This window comes from Hippocampus guttulatus, chromosome 6 (genome assembly GCF_054856545.1).
Source record: "Hippocampus guttulatus isolate MCC_2025c chromosome 6, RoL_Hgut_1.0, whole genome shotgun sequence".
NCBI classification, from domain to species: Eukaryota; Metazoa; Chordata; class Actinopteri; order Syngnathiformes; family Syngnathidae; genus Hippocampus; species Hippocampus guttulatus.
In genome coordinates, this window is record NC_141266.1 from 24058916 (window position 1) to 24077865 (window position 18950).

Here is an 18950-nt window from a genome sequence, read left to right on the forward strand (position 1 = left end):
AGTAGCACGTTAAAAAAAAAAAACATGTCGATTTAAGTTCCCAAATAATGATCAAATTTGAAACGCAGTAGCGTAGTAGTCTTCAAAATAGTATTCATTAAAAATGAAAGAGAGGTTTTATTCATAAAATGCATATTTTATATTATTGTTTGAACATTAGCCTGCTCTTTAGTATGAGAAAAAATGCACTTGATTGAAATTAAATATATTGCACAAAATGGTTCAATAGCAAGTGCACAGACATTAAAGTGTGGAACAAAGAGTGCTTTAAGATTACCGGTAAATGCATAGCTTGCAATAAAAAGTGAAATACAACTGAACTGTACCGAGACAGTGAATTGTTTCGCATACCACTAGAGGGAGCCCACATACCACTAATGGAACTCCAGTATTACCACACAGACTCACGGAGAGGGTCCAAATATCAAAAATAAAGAAATAACAAATGTTTAAAAAGTCTTACACCACTAACATACTGTATAGAACATGTCCTACATCGGAATGAGTCAAGAGACAACATTGAGCATACAGTATAATTGTTCTTTACTGGTGTAAAATAAAACCAAAGTAAAATAAAATACTTTTTTTCAATCTGCTTTCTATGTAATTTGGTGGAACCTTTGCCAAATAAGATTCACTCGTACTACTCCTACTACTATTTCTACTTATATTTCTCCTATACTGCACCACCTTCGATGACGGATAGACAGACAGACAAACGGATAGACGGACAGACGGATAGACAAATAGATAGATAGATAGATAGATAGATAGATAGATAGATAGATAGATAGCAACACAGTGATTGTAAATTGTTCCCATGTCGTTCGACTATTTTATTGACTTTGTTGGAAACGATGCCAAGTGACAACGAACAAGACCTGCTAACTTGGCCGTGCGTGCGTGCGCGTGAGGAAAACAAAGGTGGCGGGGGTGCGGTCTGGCCGTCATTGCGAGCGGAAGCGGAAACTCGGCCATCTCCTCCTCGCTACTCCGATTAGGGTAGACCAGGGTCAGTCCAGACGCTCCGATTCGGATCTTTTTCTCGAGCCGACTCGTCACCAATGTGGCCCACGTTTTGTTTTTTCGTGTGACCGCGTCACACTCGGCCCTGTTCCTCATGCCGGGCCTGCTCGCGCCGTTTGGCAGTCCTACTGGCCAAATAGCATCGGCTAGCTTGCTAGCTAATCTCTCCTAGCCGCAAGCTGCAAGTTATACCTTTGACCACTCACCGGTAGGCAACATAAACATTCGTTTTGACGTCCGCTCTGGTTGATTTGTTCACAATGATCACTTAACCGCGTGCTGGAATATTGGTTGTAGCTTGTTGGGGGACAGCTAGAGGCATCGTGTCGCTCATTTCAACTTTAGCCAGACTGAAGTGAGAGCTTGGGGGCAAAGTGCTTTTCTAGCTCAGCTCAGGTAATACACGGGACAGTGGTTAGCATTAGCTAGCACGAGCAAACGACAGATGAAGTCGGTGGTTATTTTTCCAGTGTATGAGCCGCTAATCTAGCGACTTAATCATACATTCAGTTGTTTTAAGACTAATCTATTGTGGAGTGTGCGGCTGGAGTAGCCGTCCGGTTTTGGCAGACTAAAGTTAGCTCGGCAAGTGTTCAGTTGGTAGGCGTGTCAGGTGGGGGCTGGAGGCTGTTTCTTTATGTCAATTTGTTGCTTGTTAATCAGAACATTGCGCTGTACTTGGACCATACGAGGACAAGAAAGGATTTCTATTCTCATCTGGCCGTCGTGGTGCACGTCATAAATGGAGTGTCGCTACGAGCTGTCGATATGAATCGTTAGTAGCAAATTTTCCCCAAATTTTCATTTTTTAATATTCCGTATCGCGAATTCACTAGTTATATGAAGACACTTTCCACAACGAGCAAGTGAACAACCAAACTCGTCAATCATAATGTTAAATACAGTGTTTAAGGAAACCAACGGAACGAACGCCACAGGCCTCTAAATAGCAACGTGACAAGATCTCCACAAAACGACCGTCTGTCAAATGCTGAGTCTTGTTAGAACAGCTATTTTAACCCAAAATACACAACACGAAGATTTGGGAATATCAATTGAGGGATTGAAAAGAATACTTTTTTTTTGTCTTCGTAAAAAGAGCCTTTTTTGGGAGACTGTTTTTGTGTTGCATCGACTACAGAAACTCTGGCTCGAAAACACTTTCGAATTAGAGTAAAACACGAACCTCATTTTTTTTCTCAACTATCTCCTCAACCCATTTATCCGTTCGTCTGCTACTCGGCGAACGCCTTCTCCAAGTGGCGTTCAAAATTCGGATAGGTTCAATGCGTCAAAAATGCTGTCAAAAAACTCGATCCAAATAGCGCAGATGGAACATTTTTTGGTGAGAAGAGCAGTGCTGGCTGAGGAATGGGTCATCTATCTACGTTGTTTTTGTCAATTTGTTATGGGGTATTTTAGAACTGTTTGAAATGCTCATTCCATGTTTAAAATGGCCAATTCACACCTGCACATCAAGCATCTGTGCATTGGGAAACTGCGACAGGAAACTGGGTTTTGTGCCTTATTGTATTTTATCAAAACCACAAAAACATGGCATGATTGTCAAGTAAGAAGCTGGCGCACATCTCGGCTTCTGGGTCATTGCTAGTTATACATTATAAAAATGTGTTTATGTTCATACTTAATTCCACTGAGTCTGCAAATCAAATTTTTTCCCAGTCCACATTGTGTTTTTTCTTGGGGAGTAGCCACTCTACCTAGAGAGCTATGGAACGGTACTTTTTCATCAATAGGGTACCTGAAATTCACAGATGTCATCAAAAAGCATTTCCAGTCAACGCCCTTATCCATTGGCTTGTCTGAACTTTGAGACTCAGCGGCGGCTAACTGACGCAGATTCCCGGTTTGGTATGCAACCCTTTGACCTTGGGCTGGGTGATATGACTGAAAAGTATATCGACGTATAAGAAATTCGTATTGGTCGATGTCTATACATTCAGATTTTCATTTATTTATTTTTTAATTGTCGAAAGCAACAACCCGAAAGAGAGAATGAATTTAGGTCATTTTATATGAACAGATATGATGCTTAAATAAGAAGTGACCTATGAAAAAGTCAAATAAACCTTTTTTCAACATGATGTGCTTAGTAGGGCTGAAAAAAGTTTCACAATTCAAGTATTTCGCCTCACTCACGTTGCGTTTTTCAAAGTTAGTGTGGTACAACTGATGCTCGTTCTGACATTTCGAATTGTGAATTCTCGATCCGTAAATCTGTCTGCCAACCCAAGCAAATCAAATCTGTTTTCTCTGCCCACGAGCTATTTGTTAATTTCCGATCATCTGACTTCTTCCCAACTGAATATCTGCATTGTCCTCATTTTATCACGGGCACTTTGCAATCTGCTGTTCATCGTGTGCGTGCGTGTATGCGCGCGGGTAACTTTGCAGCCAACACCAACTGACCACGTCATTGATGTTTTTTTTTCTGTCTTTTCTCACTTTGCAGTCTTCATCTCGCGAGCCAATGTTGCCACGGGAAGAAAAAAGACACAGCTCGCTGTGAACGAGTGGCGCGCCAGCACGCGTACCGAGAGAAGCCCCGATTCTGCATTATTCTTGTGTAACAGGTGTGCGGGACACTGACTTGCCCCATTTACTGCAAGACACTCTCCCTGACCTTTTTTTTTTTTTTTTTTTTTACTGAAGAGCAAAATTAGAAATTGTGATTCCCTCGAGGAACGCCGATTTTCGACGTTGCAACTTTGTCGTAGCATCCACATATAAGTTACGCATGCTAAGAACGGCGTCCGCTAACGCGAGCTGACAAATGATCTCAAGCCTAGAGCTACCCTCCTGTACCGGTGAACCATAAACTTTATATTCCTTAGGGTTGAGTTGAATCAATATGAAGACATCTAAATGTGTATTATTATTATTTTTTTTTAAACAACTGCTCCTCAGATTCCAGCACAGCTCGACGGCCCGACGGTTGCCATGTCGACCTCATCGCTACGGCGACAAGTGAAGAACATTGTCCACAACTATTCAGAGGCTGAAATCAAGGTTGTATCTTCTGGCTTTTATTTTTATTTTTTTCCCCTCCTAAACGCCCACATCCTCTTGTGTGTGCACAATTTTCGTCAGCTCTTCTCATGTCCATGCCCCCGCCCCCGCCCCCGCAGCAGCAATAGGGCAATTGTCTTTCCGTAATCTAATATTTGTTTGAAGCAGTCTTTCCTCATTATATAGCGCATGAACTCGCATAATCATGTTAGGCCTCCATTCATTTGCCTTTGCCCGCTCATTTTCATGATGGTTTGCATCGACGCAAAAGCGCACAACGCAGCAACCTCGAATGTGACGCAAATTGATCCGGCGGTCGCCTCATTGAATTCCGTCTCTGGTTTAGGTTCGAGAAGCCACGTCCAATGACCCATGGGGCCCCAGCAGCTCTCTGATGTCAGAGATAGCCGATCTGACGTACAATGTTGTGGCCTTCTCCGAAATCATGAGCATGGTGTGGAAGCGGCTCAATGACCACGGCAAGAACTGGAGGCACGTGTACAAGGTGCGTAGGACTTACTCGCATGCTCCGATATTGTCTGCAAATCAACGTCTCCTTTCCCGGGCTTACCATAATGACATTTTGGAAGTGAAAATGGATTGATTTCCTGTTTCCGGTGCGGTCGCAGCAGTCCAGCCGAATAGGAGCGTACTTGCCTCAACTCCTTATGACGTAGCTCATCGATGCGCTCCTCAGCACTGGTTTCACGATGAAAAATACATACTGTACGTGGTGTGCGCTCGTATCCTGCTTGTCGTGTGTCAGTTTGCCACATTATCTCGCTCGGGTTGGCCGCAAGCTTGTTCGTGGCACTTACGAGCACGTAAGAGCGTGTCATTGGTAATTTGCATTCTGTTGAGTCACCTGAATGGTGTCCCGATTGTTGCTCCCTTGCAAAGTTTTTCTGGGAATTAGAGGTCTGATTTTTATTATTACACGACTTTTGATTTTTTTTTCAAATTTTTTTTTTTTTAAGCGCAACGGCCCCTAACCTGAAATTTTAGGGGCCTCGTAGAAGATTTAGGGGCACACACTGGAAATTGACTTGCATTTTCACGAGATTACTGACGGGCGCGAGTAGATGACAATTGTAATTGCACTGTTTCAAATTTTAGGGGCAAAAAAAAAAAATCTCACGATTGAGGGACACTCGAGAGCCCTGGGCAGCTTGATTTGTGTGGCACTTTTCATACTTAAGTCAACTTTATTGTCAAATGTGCAACATACAGCACAGGTAACTCTGTGCTTCACATTATTAAACATACAACCTATAAATGGACTTAAAAGCAAAGTAAAAAAAAAAAGGGGGGGGGGGCTCACTAAAATGAATTCATTAGATTTTGGATTGGAGTGTAAATTTATTGATTATTTTTGAGGAGGTGAACCTTATTTGTGTTTGGGTCTGCCAGGCCATGACTCTGATGGAATATCTGATCAAGACGGGTTCAGAGCGGGTTGCCCAGCAATGCCGAGAGAACATATACGCGGTCCAGACCCTCAAGGATTTCCAGTACATCGACCGGGACGGCAAAGACCAGGTTCGTGAACACACAAACCTCACGAAGGCGGCCGTAAAATAGCGGCCAGGCGCGAACAATTAGACAACTACCTCCGGCGATGCGGTATCAAAGCTGTTCATGTGATTTTTCGGAAGACAACATTGGGGCCCTTCATGTTTTTCTCCCGAATTCTCCAGGGCGTGAATGTGCGCGAGAAAGCCAAGCAGTTGGTGATCCTGCTGAAAGACGAAGAGAGACTAAGAGAGGAGAGGATCCACGCCCTCAAAACCAAAGAGAAGATGGCACAGACCTCCAGTGGTGAGGCGCTTTGGTTTTCCTCAAAAGTGGCGACCGCACCCACCGCTTCCGCCAACGGCACTCCTCTTCCTCATACGCGCGTCGACGTCGCGTTGCAGCTTCTTCGGCGCCGTCGGCGCCCAACCTGGGGGGCAGCCTGTCGCTGGGCTCCCACTCTGGCGGCGCCGACCCCGAGCAGGCGTGGCCCCAGAGCTCCGGCGAGGAGGACCTGCAGCTTCAACTGGCTTTGGCCATGAGTAAAGAAGAAGCCGAGCAGGTAATTGACGCCAGGCGGCCTCGCGGCGGGAAGAAACCAGTTTGAGTTTAATTGGCAGTTGCACTCTGTCAGCAAGCGTCGCGTCATACGGATGAAAATTCAGTGATGTGAAGCGACGCCTCCGCCTAGCTTTGCTCTCACCATGTAACCCCTGACCCCCCCAGACTAGCAAGGACCCCCTGGAGGACGCGGAGATCCGCTATGCAATCACACTCAGCAAAGAGATGCTTCAAGAGGTTAGGGGCAGTTGGCAGACGCGGCCGACCCGCCAGCCATCGACTCTCTTTTGTCTTTCTGTCCACTTCAATTCACAGCATTGTCCAATCAAGACCACAAATTTGTTGTTGAGATTTGGCACGCGTCATTTTCAGATGAGCCTGAAACTGTTTGAGGTGCTTTCACACCTATCGTTTGCTTTTTTGCGGTCCACCTTGCTTTTGTCCGTTTCCCCTCCCCCACGGTGCGGTTTCTTTTGACACGGTTAAAAAAAAAAATACATCAATACGCACCAAGTAAAATGCATCACATTAAAGCAATTGGCTTCACTCTCTTTGTTCATCGGCGCTTGGCGATTTTTATTTGTCACGGGCAGTCGACCCAACGATGACGCTGTCGGTCAAGACGCGACGTGGCTAACGGTTTAGCCAGTTAACAGCCAGTCGATAGTACCCGGTGGCCCTTATCTTGAGCCAGCGGTCTCAAACTTGGGCGTTAAACTGGACAGTGATTTGAAATTGGACCGGCAAATTGTTCACTCCAGCTTCTTTCATCTCAGGCAGCTGGCTAAAGTCAAGCCACTCCTTTCTCAAAGCACTTTTGACGCAGTCATTCGTGCTTTTCTCACATCTCGGCCGGGTGGCTGGAATGCACTTTATTTTGGAGTCAGCCAATCCTCCACGAAGCGTCTCCAGTTGGTCCACACTGCTGCCGCTCGCCTCTTGACTGGTACTCGAAAGAGGGAGCGCGTCACTCTTGCTCCTTACATATTTCCGAGTTCTTTTTCAGATCCTATGATTTGTTTTCAAATCTTGAAATGGCCTGGCCCCACCATACCCCTCTCAGAGCCCTCGGGTACTGGAACGCCGTCGTCAGTCCGAGGACCTCTTTGTTCATACGCGTTGACTACGTTTCAGTCATTACGCCTTCAAAGACGTCAATCGTTCATTTGCCAATTGCCAGAGTGCCCTTGTCGACGGTTCGTTTGAGCCATGACCAAAGTTCATGGCTGTACTGTGTTAAGGCCCGACCAAACAAACCGCACCAAAGGGGAAAACGGGCTCCATTTTGATTGAAAAAGGACCAAGCGCACGAACGTATCGGCTGTATTTCATGGTTTCAATCTGATCAATCCCAATGGTGGAGTTTTTGCATGCCAAATATCTTGTCTAACGCCACATTTAACCCTGAATGGTGTACTCTGCAAATGTTGATTCTTTCCTCATGCGCTGAACTTTGGGCTTGAATCGAAATCCCTCCTATTGCCATCTCGCTTCTGTTATCTTTCTGTGTTTCTTCCTGATACCGCAACATAAGCGGTCACGTCTTTGTTTTTCAGCCCTGAGATCAAGTGTCACTCAATGATCTGGATATGGCACATGCCTCTCCTTTGTTTGTTTAGTTCCATTGTCGGGTTCCTCCTATAAGGAGAATCCCCCCCCCGGGTTGGTAATTACCCCGCAACGTGCTGTGAGATTTCAAACTGGTAGTCAGTTGGGTCAGCATGTGCTTCTTCTTTTGAACAGACCCTCATAAGCCTAAAAAGGGGAGAAAAATGAGACGACCTGATTTGTCCAGAGTAATTTGTCAATGCATCGCAACTTATTCTTAGACTGTATTTCATTTCATGTTACCCAAGGGACTTTGTAGAAAGCAGTCTTAAGACTCTTAAAAAAATCGTATTGCCTACCTCAAGTTGTGTATCCGACTTTGCTCATGTCACTCTGTGTGTGTGTGTGTGTGTGCGTGTGTGTGTGTGTGTGTGTGTGTGAGATACGCAGGAGGAACGACTGCGCAGAGGTGACGACTTGCGACTGCAGATGGCCATCGAGGAGAGCAAGAGGGAGAAAGCGAAACCAGAAGAGGTACGTGTGTGTGTGTGTGTGTGTGTCGCTCTCAAACATCACTTGCTTGGATAAGGTTTTTTGAATTCACCTTTTTCCACAAAGTGATTTTGTCTTAGCTTCCATTGACTCCACGTTCAGTTTTTGGATTATCTGAGGTTTTATTGTTCTTGTTTTGGTTGTAAAGTGTCCTTGAGTGTTTTGAAAGGCGTTTATAAATGAAATGTATTATTATTATAAATGTTACATATTGGGGTAGTTTAAATGCAACAAGATACTTGAGTATATATATTTATTTTTTGTTCCGAAATGCTGCGTCTTCCCCGTCACACGAGCTACTCTCTCCTCACTCCTCGTATCTTTATTAACGACGATTGCGTTTCTAATCCTTTCTTCATAGAGTCGCGTCACGTGCTTGCTTCGCCAATCCATTGTCACTACGCGCGACGTTTGAACTTCGTTTTGCCAATCAAACCGAGCCGGGGGGTCCCAAGACTGCCCGCAGTCTCCGCTGCACCACGTAGAAGCAAAAAGTTTGGAAAGTGACACATGGACACGTAATCCAACCCGACTCGATATTAACCCGACAGCTCGGCTTGTGGCGAGAGCCATTTAGGAAACGGACGAGCAAACTGCACCGTCACCCGTGCGCGCCTTAAAAATGTGAGCGTTTCAGCCGACAAAAACTCGACTTGGAACTTGGGCCGCATAAAAGGCGGCCTTCGTCCGCATTTGAGAAATGTAACGGAATATGCAGTGTGTGTAAAACGCAAGGGATATTTCACGCAGTGCGCCCTCATGGAGCTGAGTGCCGTGGACCCCTGGGGGCCCCCTCCCGTCGCCGCCGCCCCCGTCCCCGCCGTGGGCTCGGCCGGCCCTTCCCCTCCGCCCTCCCTTCCCATCGCCCCTTCGGGACCATGGGGCACGTCCGCCGCAGACCCCTGGGGCGTAGCCTCGCCCGCCTCCCCGCCCAGCTCCGACCCCTGGGCCGCAGGGCCGCCGACGCCGACCGTAGCCCCTCCTCCGGACCCCTGGGGAGAGACCTCCAACAGAGTGAACAACGCGGACCCCTGGGGAAGCTCAGGTAGGCAACGAGAACAGCTTTCCCCGCCCGCCCGTCCGTCCGTGTACCGACCACGCAAGCGCTCGCGTTGTTCCCATGCTGTCTTGTCCTTGACTGGCATGCTTTCAGGTTGAGCTTGGAGGAAGGCACGCCATGTTCAATCCATTCTTCTCCTTCTGTGTCAAAAGCAGGACGTGAATCCCTTTTGTTTCTCTTTCGGGTCGGCTCGCGCGGGCTCATTTAGGAAGCCGCAAGCTTCTCACAAAATGAGGATCAAGCAAATGGCTGAGCCTCTGGTTCGGAAAACTTAGCTCGCTGCTTCTTCCCGAATTGTAGATTTGCAAGGGGACGTCAAAATAAAAGCTCCAATTTGGTTTGTCCTCAAAAAAGACCACAATGGTTATTTTTCCTCATTGCCTGCAGAAAAATCAATTGACAATGACATTTCAGGCCGTCAAGAACAAATCTTTGTCGAAACAAATGATTGCATTGATGATTTGGGTCCATTTTTGTGGTCGGCTGAACCGAGTTGCCAGATGTTTTGTTTTTCCTCCCAAAGTCCAATTGACATGACTCAAAGTTGTTTTGTTACCCCCCCCCCCCCCCCCCTGTAGCCGTGACACCCCCCGGTGTCGACCCCTGGGGCCCTTCAGTGCCACCCAGCACTTCCTCCTCAGGGGGCCCAGTAGACCCCTGGGCGAAGGACGTGCCCGTCCCTGCCTCTGACCCAATCACAGCCGACATCTGGAGTGACTGCGCCAAACACACGAACGGCACAGGTACGTTCACACCCGCGTGTCACACCCACGTCCCAGACACCTTCCTGTTGCGTTCGTCCAACATTTCATCCCCTTCAGCTCTGCGCGGTTCGATTCTTGTATTTTTTATTTTTTTTCCGGCCATCGACTGCGCTCTTCGTTTCTTAGGAGAACCCGAGCGACGAGGGTCCTCCGCGGCGGGCTGCAACAGCACGGGCTCGCCCGTACCCTTTGACCTCTCCTCCATCGGCTCCTCCCTACCCGTTCGCAAGACTCCCGAGTCTTTCCTCGGGCCCAACGCGGCTCTGGTTGATCTCGACTCGCTGGTGTCGTCCAAGCCCAAACCCAAACAGCCGCCGCCACCTTCCATCTCCTCGTCGTCGGCGCACAATCCCTTCCTCCAGAACACGGGTGAGCTACAACCACTGGGAAAAGAATCGTTTGACCTCGATGAGAAGAACCGCGCGATGGCCATTGACGTGAAGCGCCGAAACCTCCAAAATTGTCGAGTGAGGCGTGCACGTTGTCAACGTGCACGCTTGAACAATATGTACTACGCCGAGGCTGAAAGAATCCATTCACCCCGTAACGCCAGCCTAGGCTTTAAAAAACAAAACAAAAAATAAAAAAGTAAGCTGTGGGCAGAGGTCCACAAAAAGATTAAAACGCTGCCATTGGTTGACGGAAAAGCAGCTTTTCCCCCTCCCATATTCCGTATCTGGACTTCTGTCAGCTGATTGTCACTTGCGGTCAAGCAATTGCCGATAGATGATCGCGCGTGTGCGTTCTCGATGCACGCCGCGCCTCCCGCTTCTGTCTCGACTTGTTCCGGTGACCCGACTGAACTGCCGTCAAGGTATTTTTGTTGTGAGATGTTGTCACAATCCGCCCCCCCCTGGTTTTTGCCTTCAGGCTCCTCCCCAGCACCCAACATGGCCGTGACCCCGGGCAGCGCCATTTCCAGCCGCGGCGTCTCTCCGACCCCGGCCTCTTCCAACCCTTTCGGCGCGGCCGCGGCCATGACCTCCATCTCGCCTCAGCCCTCGTCGCTGGGCTTGAGCGGCCTTCGCACCAGCCCCGTGCCTCCCAACCCCTTGCTGGGCGTGCCGCCCCCCCTGAGCATGGGGCCGCCGGTCACGGGCCCGGGTCTGATGCAGGCCGGCGGCCCCATGGGCGTGGGCTACGGCGGGCTCTCCCCGATGGCACCGCCCGGCGCCGCCATGCTGGGCCCCGGCGGGCTCGCCCCTCCTCAGCTGATTTTGGGCGGGGCCGGCAGAGCGGGAGGAGTGATGGGCGCGGGGGGTGCGGTGGGCGGCGCCGGAACGGCGGGGGCCAGCACCAACCCGTTTCTTCTTTGAGAACAGCCGTTTCAACCTCCTCTGTCGTCACCTGCTGCTCCCTTTTTAGTCAACCCGCGATATTTAAAAGAAAATCGCATTTCTGTCTGTCCGCAACGCATTTCACTGGGGACTCGTTTCACCGCATTCATTTCAAGAGGGGGGTTATTTTGAGGGGGGGGGGCAGAGGGAAATAGAAGATCTATTTATTTTCTCATCCTCCTCTTCCGCACGTCTAACATTGGCGCACAAGGAGAGAGGGAGGAAAAAGCGGCCGCCGAGGACAAATATCAAACCCCAGGGGGGAACTCTGCCGCCTCTCCCTCGATAAACGCTGAATCTGTGAGCGCAAATGCGCACCTGAAGAATGATTTTTAATAAGCTGCACATGGACTGAAGAAGGAAAGACAAAAAAAAAAAGAAGTCGGGTGCAATGTGGTCAAATCATTTCAGTTAATTTAAGTCTAATTTATTCTACTTTTGTCCACTTTTTGGGAACAATTAAGGAAAATCAAATGTGATCATGCCATATATAAATAAATGAAATGCTATTTTCCTTATTTCCTAATTTGCTGTGGAAGCTGAATGGCTGCCCCTGGCCGAACTGAATGATGTGTGCGAAATGTGACGCAAAGGTGCGAGATGACAAACGCTTATTTGTGCAAGTCTGAAATATTTCCGATGCCTTTCTGTGTACGTGTTTCACCGTCGCCCTTCTTTTCTTTTCTGTTTTGTCTTGTTTCAGTGACTCACTCAACAGAAGAGATTTACAGCCGTTGATTATTTGTTTTTTAAAGTCTAACCTGTATTATTGCTCTGCGATGTTGGAATTTCAAATGAGGCTATGATTGAGGGTCGCACATTTGACTGCCAATCTGAATTTATTTGTGATCATCCGCCACATTTCAATCGCGTTTGTACGTCTCCCGAAAAGCTGCACTGCCCTTGTTTGGGCCCGCTGTGCTGTTGGGAATAGACATTGATAAAATGAATGAGTGGAGAAGATGATGCCGCCACCCCCCCCCCCCCCCCAAAAAAAAGACTTGACAACATGCTCCATGCGGTTCTTTTAATTTACACATTTTATATCAACAAGAAAAAAAAATCTTATACTGGGTAATTGTGTTGCTTGTGAACATTCACATTTGACAAGTAAAATGAAAACGAAATGTATGAAATTGAACAAAAAGCAAACAGGATGGGGGAGGGGGCGTTATGGTTGGTTTCATGCTTGTGCTGTACTTCAATGTCTTTCTCCTATTTGCAATTTTTACTGCTGCAGAGTACAATAATGTGACAAAAATAAATGTATATTTTATTTTCCTTGATCAAATTTATTTTCTTTTTTTTTTAATCCCATGGCAAAAACTACACCCCGACGATAATCTGCAGAACGCATGCGGCAAAGAGAAGTTAGGATTGGGCGTCAAAGGGATGAAAAAGATCTGAAATCGCACTTTCGGACAAGCTCCGCAAGAAAACGGCGATCGTGTTTGCTGACGTCTCCTTATTCAGACGAGTAGCGAATCCCAGTCGAAGTCGTCCTGGATCTCCTCGCTGTTGCTGTGGAGACTCTTAAAAGGTGGGCGTGGCCGCGGCGCTACAGCAGGAGGCTGTGGACCACCTGAGACATACAAACATGTTCACCGTGAGTTTTGTACTCATTGCTGGACTGAGTCCCACTGGTAAGGTGAGCAGAAAACCTCCTTTTGATAAGAACATTTCCGGAAGCAAATTGCCCACTACCGAGGGATTTCCAAAAGACGCCGTTAACCAGGTCTTACCGGCTATGTTTGCAGGTCGATGAAGGTTCAGGCCCTGCGTGTGCAGAGGCCTGCGGGGCAGCGGCGAACCGTTGACGGGGCTGTAGTGGAAGGACGAGGGATGGACGGCGAGATGCGGCGGCGGCTGCTGCGAGGGGTGATTCCCACCCATGGACAGCGGGGAGGGACTCCCCGAGGTCAGCATGCCTTTCTGGGCAAAGAAACGGTTGAGGGAGTCGCACAGGGAAGTGAAAAGCGCCGGATCCAGGGCCCAGTCGCACAGCTCCGCTTGGCGCATGCTCTCCAGCAGGTCTGACGACGCAAAGCAGAAGGAGAGCGTCGGGGTCAGAGGTCACGGGGTGAATCGGTGCTTTGGCGCGGTCGAACCTGGGTGACCAGAGAGGTCGATGTTAGCCCAGTCAAGGTTGCTGGCGATGCGGAAGCTCTCCTTCAGAGATTCTGTGCTTGTGAACCAGTCGGCCGGAACCGCTGCAGAAAACACAAGACGGCAAATTTCAAGATCTTATCAAGTCAATTCATGACACGTAACATACGACGCACTCGGGCCCTGGTATGAGTAGCCCCTCCCCCACTATTTAAGAACTCGACTATCTATTGCATGAGTGGCTATGCTTGCTCGCTATGTCTACGCCCCCAAAATGCATCTTCGCCTCGTCTAGTCCGCCGCTGGCACGGCCGTGGTAGAGCGCCTCGTTGTCGCAATCATCCCAGTATGCGTGGATGGTTCCTCAAAGACATTCCACTGCTCATAGGTGTAAATGCGTACCCCACCTCTGGCCCGATATCCGACCTATCTGGAGACTCACTGTGCTGTGAAAGGCGCACCGTGTCGCCCGGTGGGGCGGGTGGTGCCGCGGTCGCAGGTGGTGGTGGTGGTGGTGCAAGGTGAGGGGACATGGGCAGGAGAGTCGGAGTGTGAAGCGGGGTGATGTCGTTGCTTGGCATAGCCACAGGATCAGCTATTACAAAAAAAAGAAGTCGTTAGATCAGTCCGTAACCTGACGGGGAGTTCTCGGTGTGTGAAACATCGCATCATCGTGGCTGACGCATACGCACTTGAGTGTGTTCAACGTGTCAAGTATGAGCGCATGACAAAGCACTGCAGTGCATATGGTGACACCGAAAAATCTCGGGTGCGTACAAAGGGCCCCGCCGTTATGCATTTCTTCAGGCCCATCCCGAAATTGGGCAGAGTAAAATAACGATTAAATTTTTTTTAAAAAAACGATCAAGAATAAACTAAAAAGTTTTGGCTCCTTAAAGGGAAAGTCAGCCCAAAAATGTCTTTAGAATAATAACACGATCAAAACTTAAAGGATGATGGCGTCGGTGCGTCATGATTCTCTCTGGGGGGGGGTGACTTACCTTGTGAGCCTCCTCTCTCCCTCATACTCTTAAACAGAGACTTGTACGACGCATATAAGTCGGGTAAATTCATCTCGTCGAAGGTGAATCGCAGCGGGGGTTCCGCCGTGGGCTGTCTCGACCCGCCTGAATTGGGGGTGGTGACAGGTAAAGGAAAAGGGGAAGAAAAAGTGAGAGCTGAGGGGCTCGGTTGAGAGAAAGAGGAGGAAGAGGGAACAAATTCCGCTCCTGAGTGGGCACGGAATGTCGGACAGGCACCGGCAGCGGATTGAGGGGGGATAGCGGGGATTGTGGGAGTGGGCCCGGGTCTGGGGCGGCTATTGATGGGGGTGACGGGAGCTGGCGTGTATGGTTGCTGCAAAGACACAACACGATGTATTAATACAATGAAAGTCATCGGAGGAAGTGACGCTGACAACCAAAATTGGAATATTTCTTCCATTGAAGTCTATTCATTGATCACCAACAGTCTCTTCTATTCATTTGGCATTGATTCCCCTTAATGCAGTCTCGTCACGAGCTCCTACGTTTTCCATCTTTGTTTATTATGAAGATGTTAGCTAATGCAATCTAGCCTCAATTTAAAAGACTTCAAAAAAACCGGACGCCAAAACAGGTGGTCCAGTGCTTTCAATAGCTTTATTAAGCAAACGGGAACAAAAACATAAGACAGGAAACAGAGGCACATTTGGAGCACACCTATGGGTGGCCTCAACTGACACCGTCACTGAAGACCACAGCGGCTAATGCTAACACCGGGAAGTCAGCCGCTAGTATGGCCGCACACATTCCATGTTCTCTTCCATGTTGCTGGCCGGACCGGACCGGACCAGACCAGACCAGACTGGGCTGGACCAGGCCGGACCTGCCTCTCAAAGGTATAAACACATTTAACTATAATTACTGTTGTGTGGAATGTGTTGATAAATGACAGATTATTGTGAATGGTGGATTTTTTTCTTTCTTTTTGTCCAAACAGATTTTAGCCTCTGTAAATGGTCACATCACTCTAATCTGCAGTACTCGCAATTGTAACCTAGGGGTGTCCAATGTCGGTCCTCGCGGGCCGCTGTCCTGCCCGTTTTCCAACTCTCCCGGGAGCAACGCACCTGATTCAAACAATCAGGATCGTTCTCATGCTGCTTCAGAGCTGGCTGATGAAGCTGATCATCTGAATCAAGTGTGTTGCAGCCGGGGGGGCTGGATATGCCCGCCTTAACCAATCAGATTTAAAAATTCATCCTCACGCGCTGTCCCTTGACGACAACGGCATTTCCGCACCCTCTGAACGAGCCGTCTTTCTGACGCAGATAATTCGCCGATGTGTCAAACTGTCACTGTATGAAAAAGACTACCGCCTAGGGAGGCACTGACTTGATGTCAGAATTTAAGTTTCGTGGCTGGTATCGGCGGTTTCCACGATACCCGAAGATATGGCCGGTATCTGCCCGATACCGAGACCTGGTATCGGTACCGAGCCGTCCCAAGTTTCTTTAATTGTGACATGATAGTGGTGGGATGACCTCAGGTACAGTAAGTCTCCATGGAAGGGGCGGGGACGAAATGAAGGCTCAGGATGTTGCTTACCTTGCATGGGGGAGGTGAGAGGGAGGCGGGCCGCTGGGGCTGCTGCAGGGACTTTTCAATAGGTGCACCGCCGTCTTTATGGGAATCTGCATGAGGAGAGGGGCTTCTTGCTGGTTCTTGGGGGGCCTGTCAAATAATAATGTCGCACTGGTGACAACAGACAAACCACCTGACCTGAAAGCAAATTTGCGTCACGTAATTAATTATTCAACCGAACGAAATAAGCACATGCTTGTCGACTGATTTTTGAATGATTGACACACATCCGGCCTTTGCTGTTCCTCGTCCGGGTAGGGGCGTTTCGTGGCCCTGGCTTGACTGGACATCGCAGGGCCGTCCATTGTCCAGTAGGAGCCCTGGGAAAGGCAAAACATGACATTTTGCCGACTGCGGTGAACATTCGGCCAACATAGATGGGAGAAAATTGTGCGAGCTTCGCAACTATTTACCTTTCCAGGGTCGTTGTGAGGACGAGGAACTTTCCTGAAGCATTTATTAAGGGACAGATTGTGCCGAATGGAGTTCTGTTCAGAACAACATTATGTCACCATGCAGCCCAGCCAAGAGACAATAAAGCAGTGTGTGTGTGTGTGTGAGAGAGAGAGTCTAAGCAAATATTATGACAATGAATTTAAGATACCACTTCTCTCTAAGTGTCTCCTTATTCTTGATTTCTAAATGGAGTTACAAACCCTACCAATAATTAATTTACACAATTTGGGCATTTTAAGCATCGGTTTAGTTCGTAGCGCTTGTCCTCATTTGATTGGCGAGTAAAACTTGTCTGTTGTGATTAATAATCAGCATCTCTGGTGAGTAGGATCTATTTCGTTTTAAATATCTTTGGGGGGGGGGGTTGTTGTTGTTGTTAGCGCTTTGAAACAGTATTTTTTTAAATCTCATAGTCGACTTCTATCTCCTGCCCTGATTTGTGAGCTAACAGCCAATCAGAGTGTTCGGCTACCACCAACGGCTGAAACTATTTTGCATGGTGCAATTCATGGTCCATTCATTCAAATCGTATCTTAAAAGCACAAGGACACAAAAATATCATGATTCTTCAGAATTCTAAGTCGGGTTGTTGTCGTTTGTATGATGGATGTGTTGGGCAAGATAGGTGTGCATTTTATTTCATGAAACTGTGACTGTGGATGCTATGATCAACAATGACGTCTGTTACTTTACACATCTGCTTCAGATGGTGTCAAAGTCACGATTAGGGATTGATAGTCACTGCAAGAACGAAGTGGGTTGTTTTTTTCCGTGGAGGGAGACCAGTTGTTTTATAATGAGCATTTAGTTCAATTGCAAGTTTACTCGTACAGTATGTAGTTGTGTAAAATGACTTTGTGACAAAAGCCTCGGATTTTAAAAGCACTGCATCCACATGAAAATACCCGAAAAGTCCCAAGTTTGAAAATATTTAGCAGATAGTGGCCATGGCCACCTGTGGCCACCTGGTGCTCCGCCCCTGGTGCGACACCTTAATTCGGCGTCGGGAGCGCGGAAGAGAAAAGATACTGAAGTTCCGCTGCGCGGAGGCCGATTTGTCAGGGTCACATCCTGATTTTAAGGTCGCACTTAAGTTGGTGGCAGAATCTCTTCTGACTTGAGCCCAAACGCGCAAATATTTCATTGCGTACCACTGAAGTGGAGCACCTGGAGCTCTTTGTTATAAAACGCTCATCAGGACGTCAAACTGTCCCAAGAAGAAAACAACCCGAGATGAGAATCGGAGGCGGGGTACCTTCCATCCGCGGCCCGTGCGACTGTAGTAAGGGAACGTGTCACTGATCCAAGTGTAGATGTCATTCAGGCTCAGCTTCCTCTCCGGTGCGGCGGTGATGGCCATGGCGATGAGGGTGGCGTAGCTGTGGGGGGGTTTGCCTTTGGCGTTGGCCAGGGAGGGGTCCTGCACGGAAGCCAACAAGTCCCCCCTCTCTCCTCCTCTGTCCCTCCTCTTCTCCTTTTCTCCTCCTCGCTCGCGACCCGAACGCAGGCTGCTGATTCCCAGTTGCGGCAGCCAGTCGATGCTGGTGAGGCTGGAGTCCAGGTTGGAGGACATGATGGCAGTCTGAGGACGAATCACTGCTCTCCGTTTCGCGTATTCGGCAAGGAGTGGACTTTGAGTCGCAACTGCATACTTTCACTTCGCCTGAAACGATCCGATCGCGTTCCACTTGACACGCGCACTACTTGACGCGTACGACCGCTCCGCGACGCGGGGATACGAGTGCTTTGCTTTCCCGTGGCCACTCGAGGGCCAAGGCCTTGGAAAAAGTGTGACTATTTCATGCTACCACCGCAATGGGGGTGTACAATTTCAAAAGCGCTAATCCCACCCTCTCACCTTCAGGTCTGCCCCTCACGGCATTGCAGTCCCCTCCAGAACTCGAGTCGGGGGGGAAAAAAAAAAGTTTTGTGGAACTTTGTACACAACGAGACCTATCGGGTGAGCTTCCTTTTTCCTTCCCCTCCCTTTTTCTGCCTGTACATGAATGACGTCAGGCGCTCCTCCCTCCTGGGTGACATCATCGCTTTTGGACTCCTCCCCTCGCTCCGAGAGCACAGCAGAAGGAGCGCGGTAAGTCTGACTGCTGCGCAGAGTGGAAAGCCGTTTGAGAATTCATTCTTGTAATTTCCCCATTGCGGGACAAATAAAGGATATCTTCTCTTATATCATATCATCGATAGCCAATTGCGCTGGTAGCACGCAGTGGCAAACTAGTGCACTGGTTTGCATCTGCCAGACAAAGTGAAGTAGGCTACGAGATCTCGAGAAACAAACGCATCATTCCACGATTCCAAACAAATTTGAGAAGAAATTAGAAAAAAAAAGTGATTGAACTCTATCAATCCGCAAAAG

The 18950-nt window shown here is 48.4% G+C and overlaps 2 protein-coding genes across 4 annotated transcripts; one reads left to right on the plus strand and one right to left on the minus strand.

Moving 5' to 3' along the window:
• The first annotated feature begins 948 nt into the window (after nt 1–948).
• epn1a (epsin 1a) lies at nt 949–12681 on the plus strand. Of its 3 annotated transcripts, XM_086112632.1 has the most exons (13): nt 949–1234; nt 3500–3620; nt 3955–4056; nt 4403–4561; nt 5467–5595; nt 5754–5874; nt 5973–6130; nt 6295–6366; nt 8128–8211; nt 8980–9274; nt 9868–10032; nt 10180–10422; nt 10924–12681. In XM_086112632.1, the coding sequence occupies exons 3-13, from the start codon at nt 3988–3990 to the stop codon at nt 11367–11369; spliced, it is 1941 nt and encodes a 646-aa protein (XP_085968758.1). In that variant the 5' UTR covers nt 949–1234; nt 3500–3620; nt 3955–3987; the 3' UTR covers nt 11370–12681. The 3 variants fall into 3 exon arrangements, with proteins under 3 accessions (XP_085968758.1, XP_085968759.1, XP_085968760.1); XM_086112633.1 differs by lacking the exon at nt 6295–6366; XM_086112634.1 differs by lacking the exons at nt 949–1234; nt 3500–3620 and having other exon boundaries at nt 3944–4056.
• foxj2 (forkhead box J2) lies at nt 12404–18532 on the minus strand. The gene is made up of 9 exons (XM_086112635.1): nt 17832–18532; nt 16534–16608; nt 16348–16440; nt 16085–16210; nt 14498–14852; nt 13939–14091; nt 13499–13600; nt 13133–13423; nt 12404–12972 (listed from the first exon to the last, which is right to left on the minus strand). Exons 1-9 carry the CDS (start codon nt 18147–18149, stop codon nt 12860–12862), a joined length of 1626 nt encoding a protein of 541 aa, XP_085968761.1. The 5' UTR covers nt 18150–18532; the 3' UTR covers nt 12404–12859.
• Between the last annotated feature and the right edge of the window lie 418 nt (nt 18533–18950).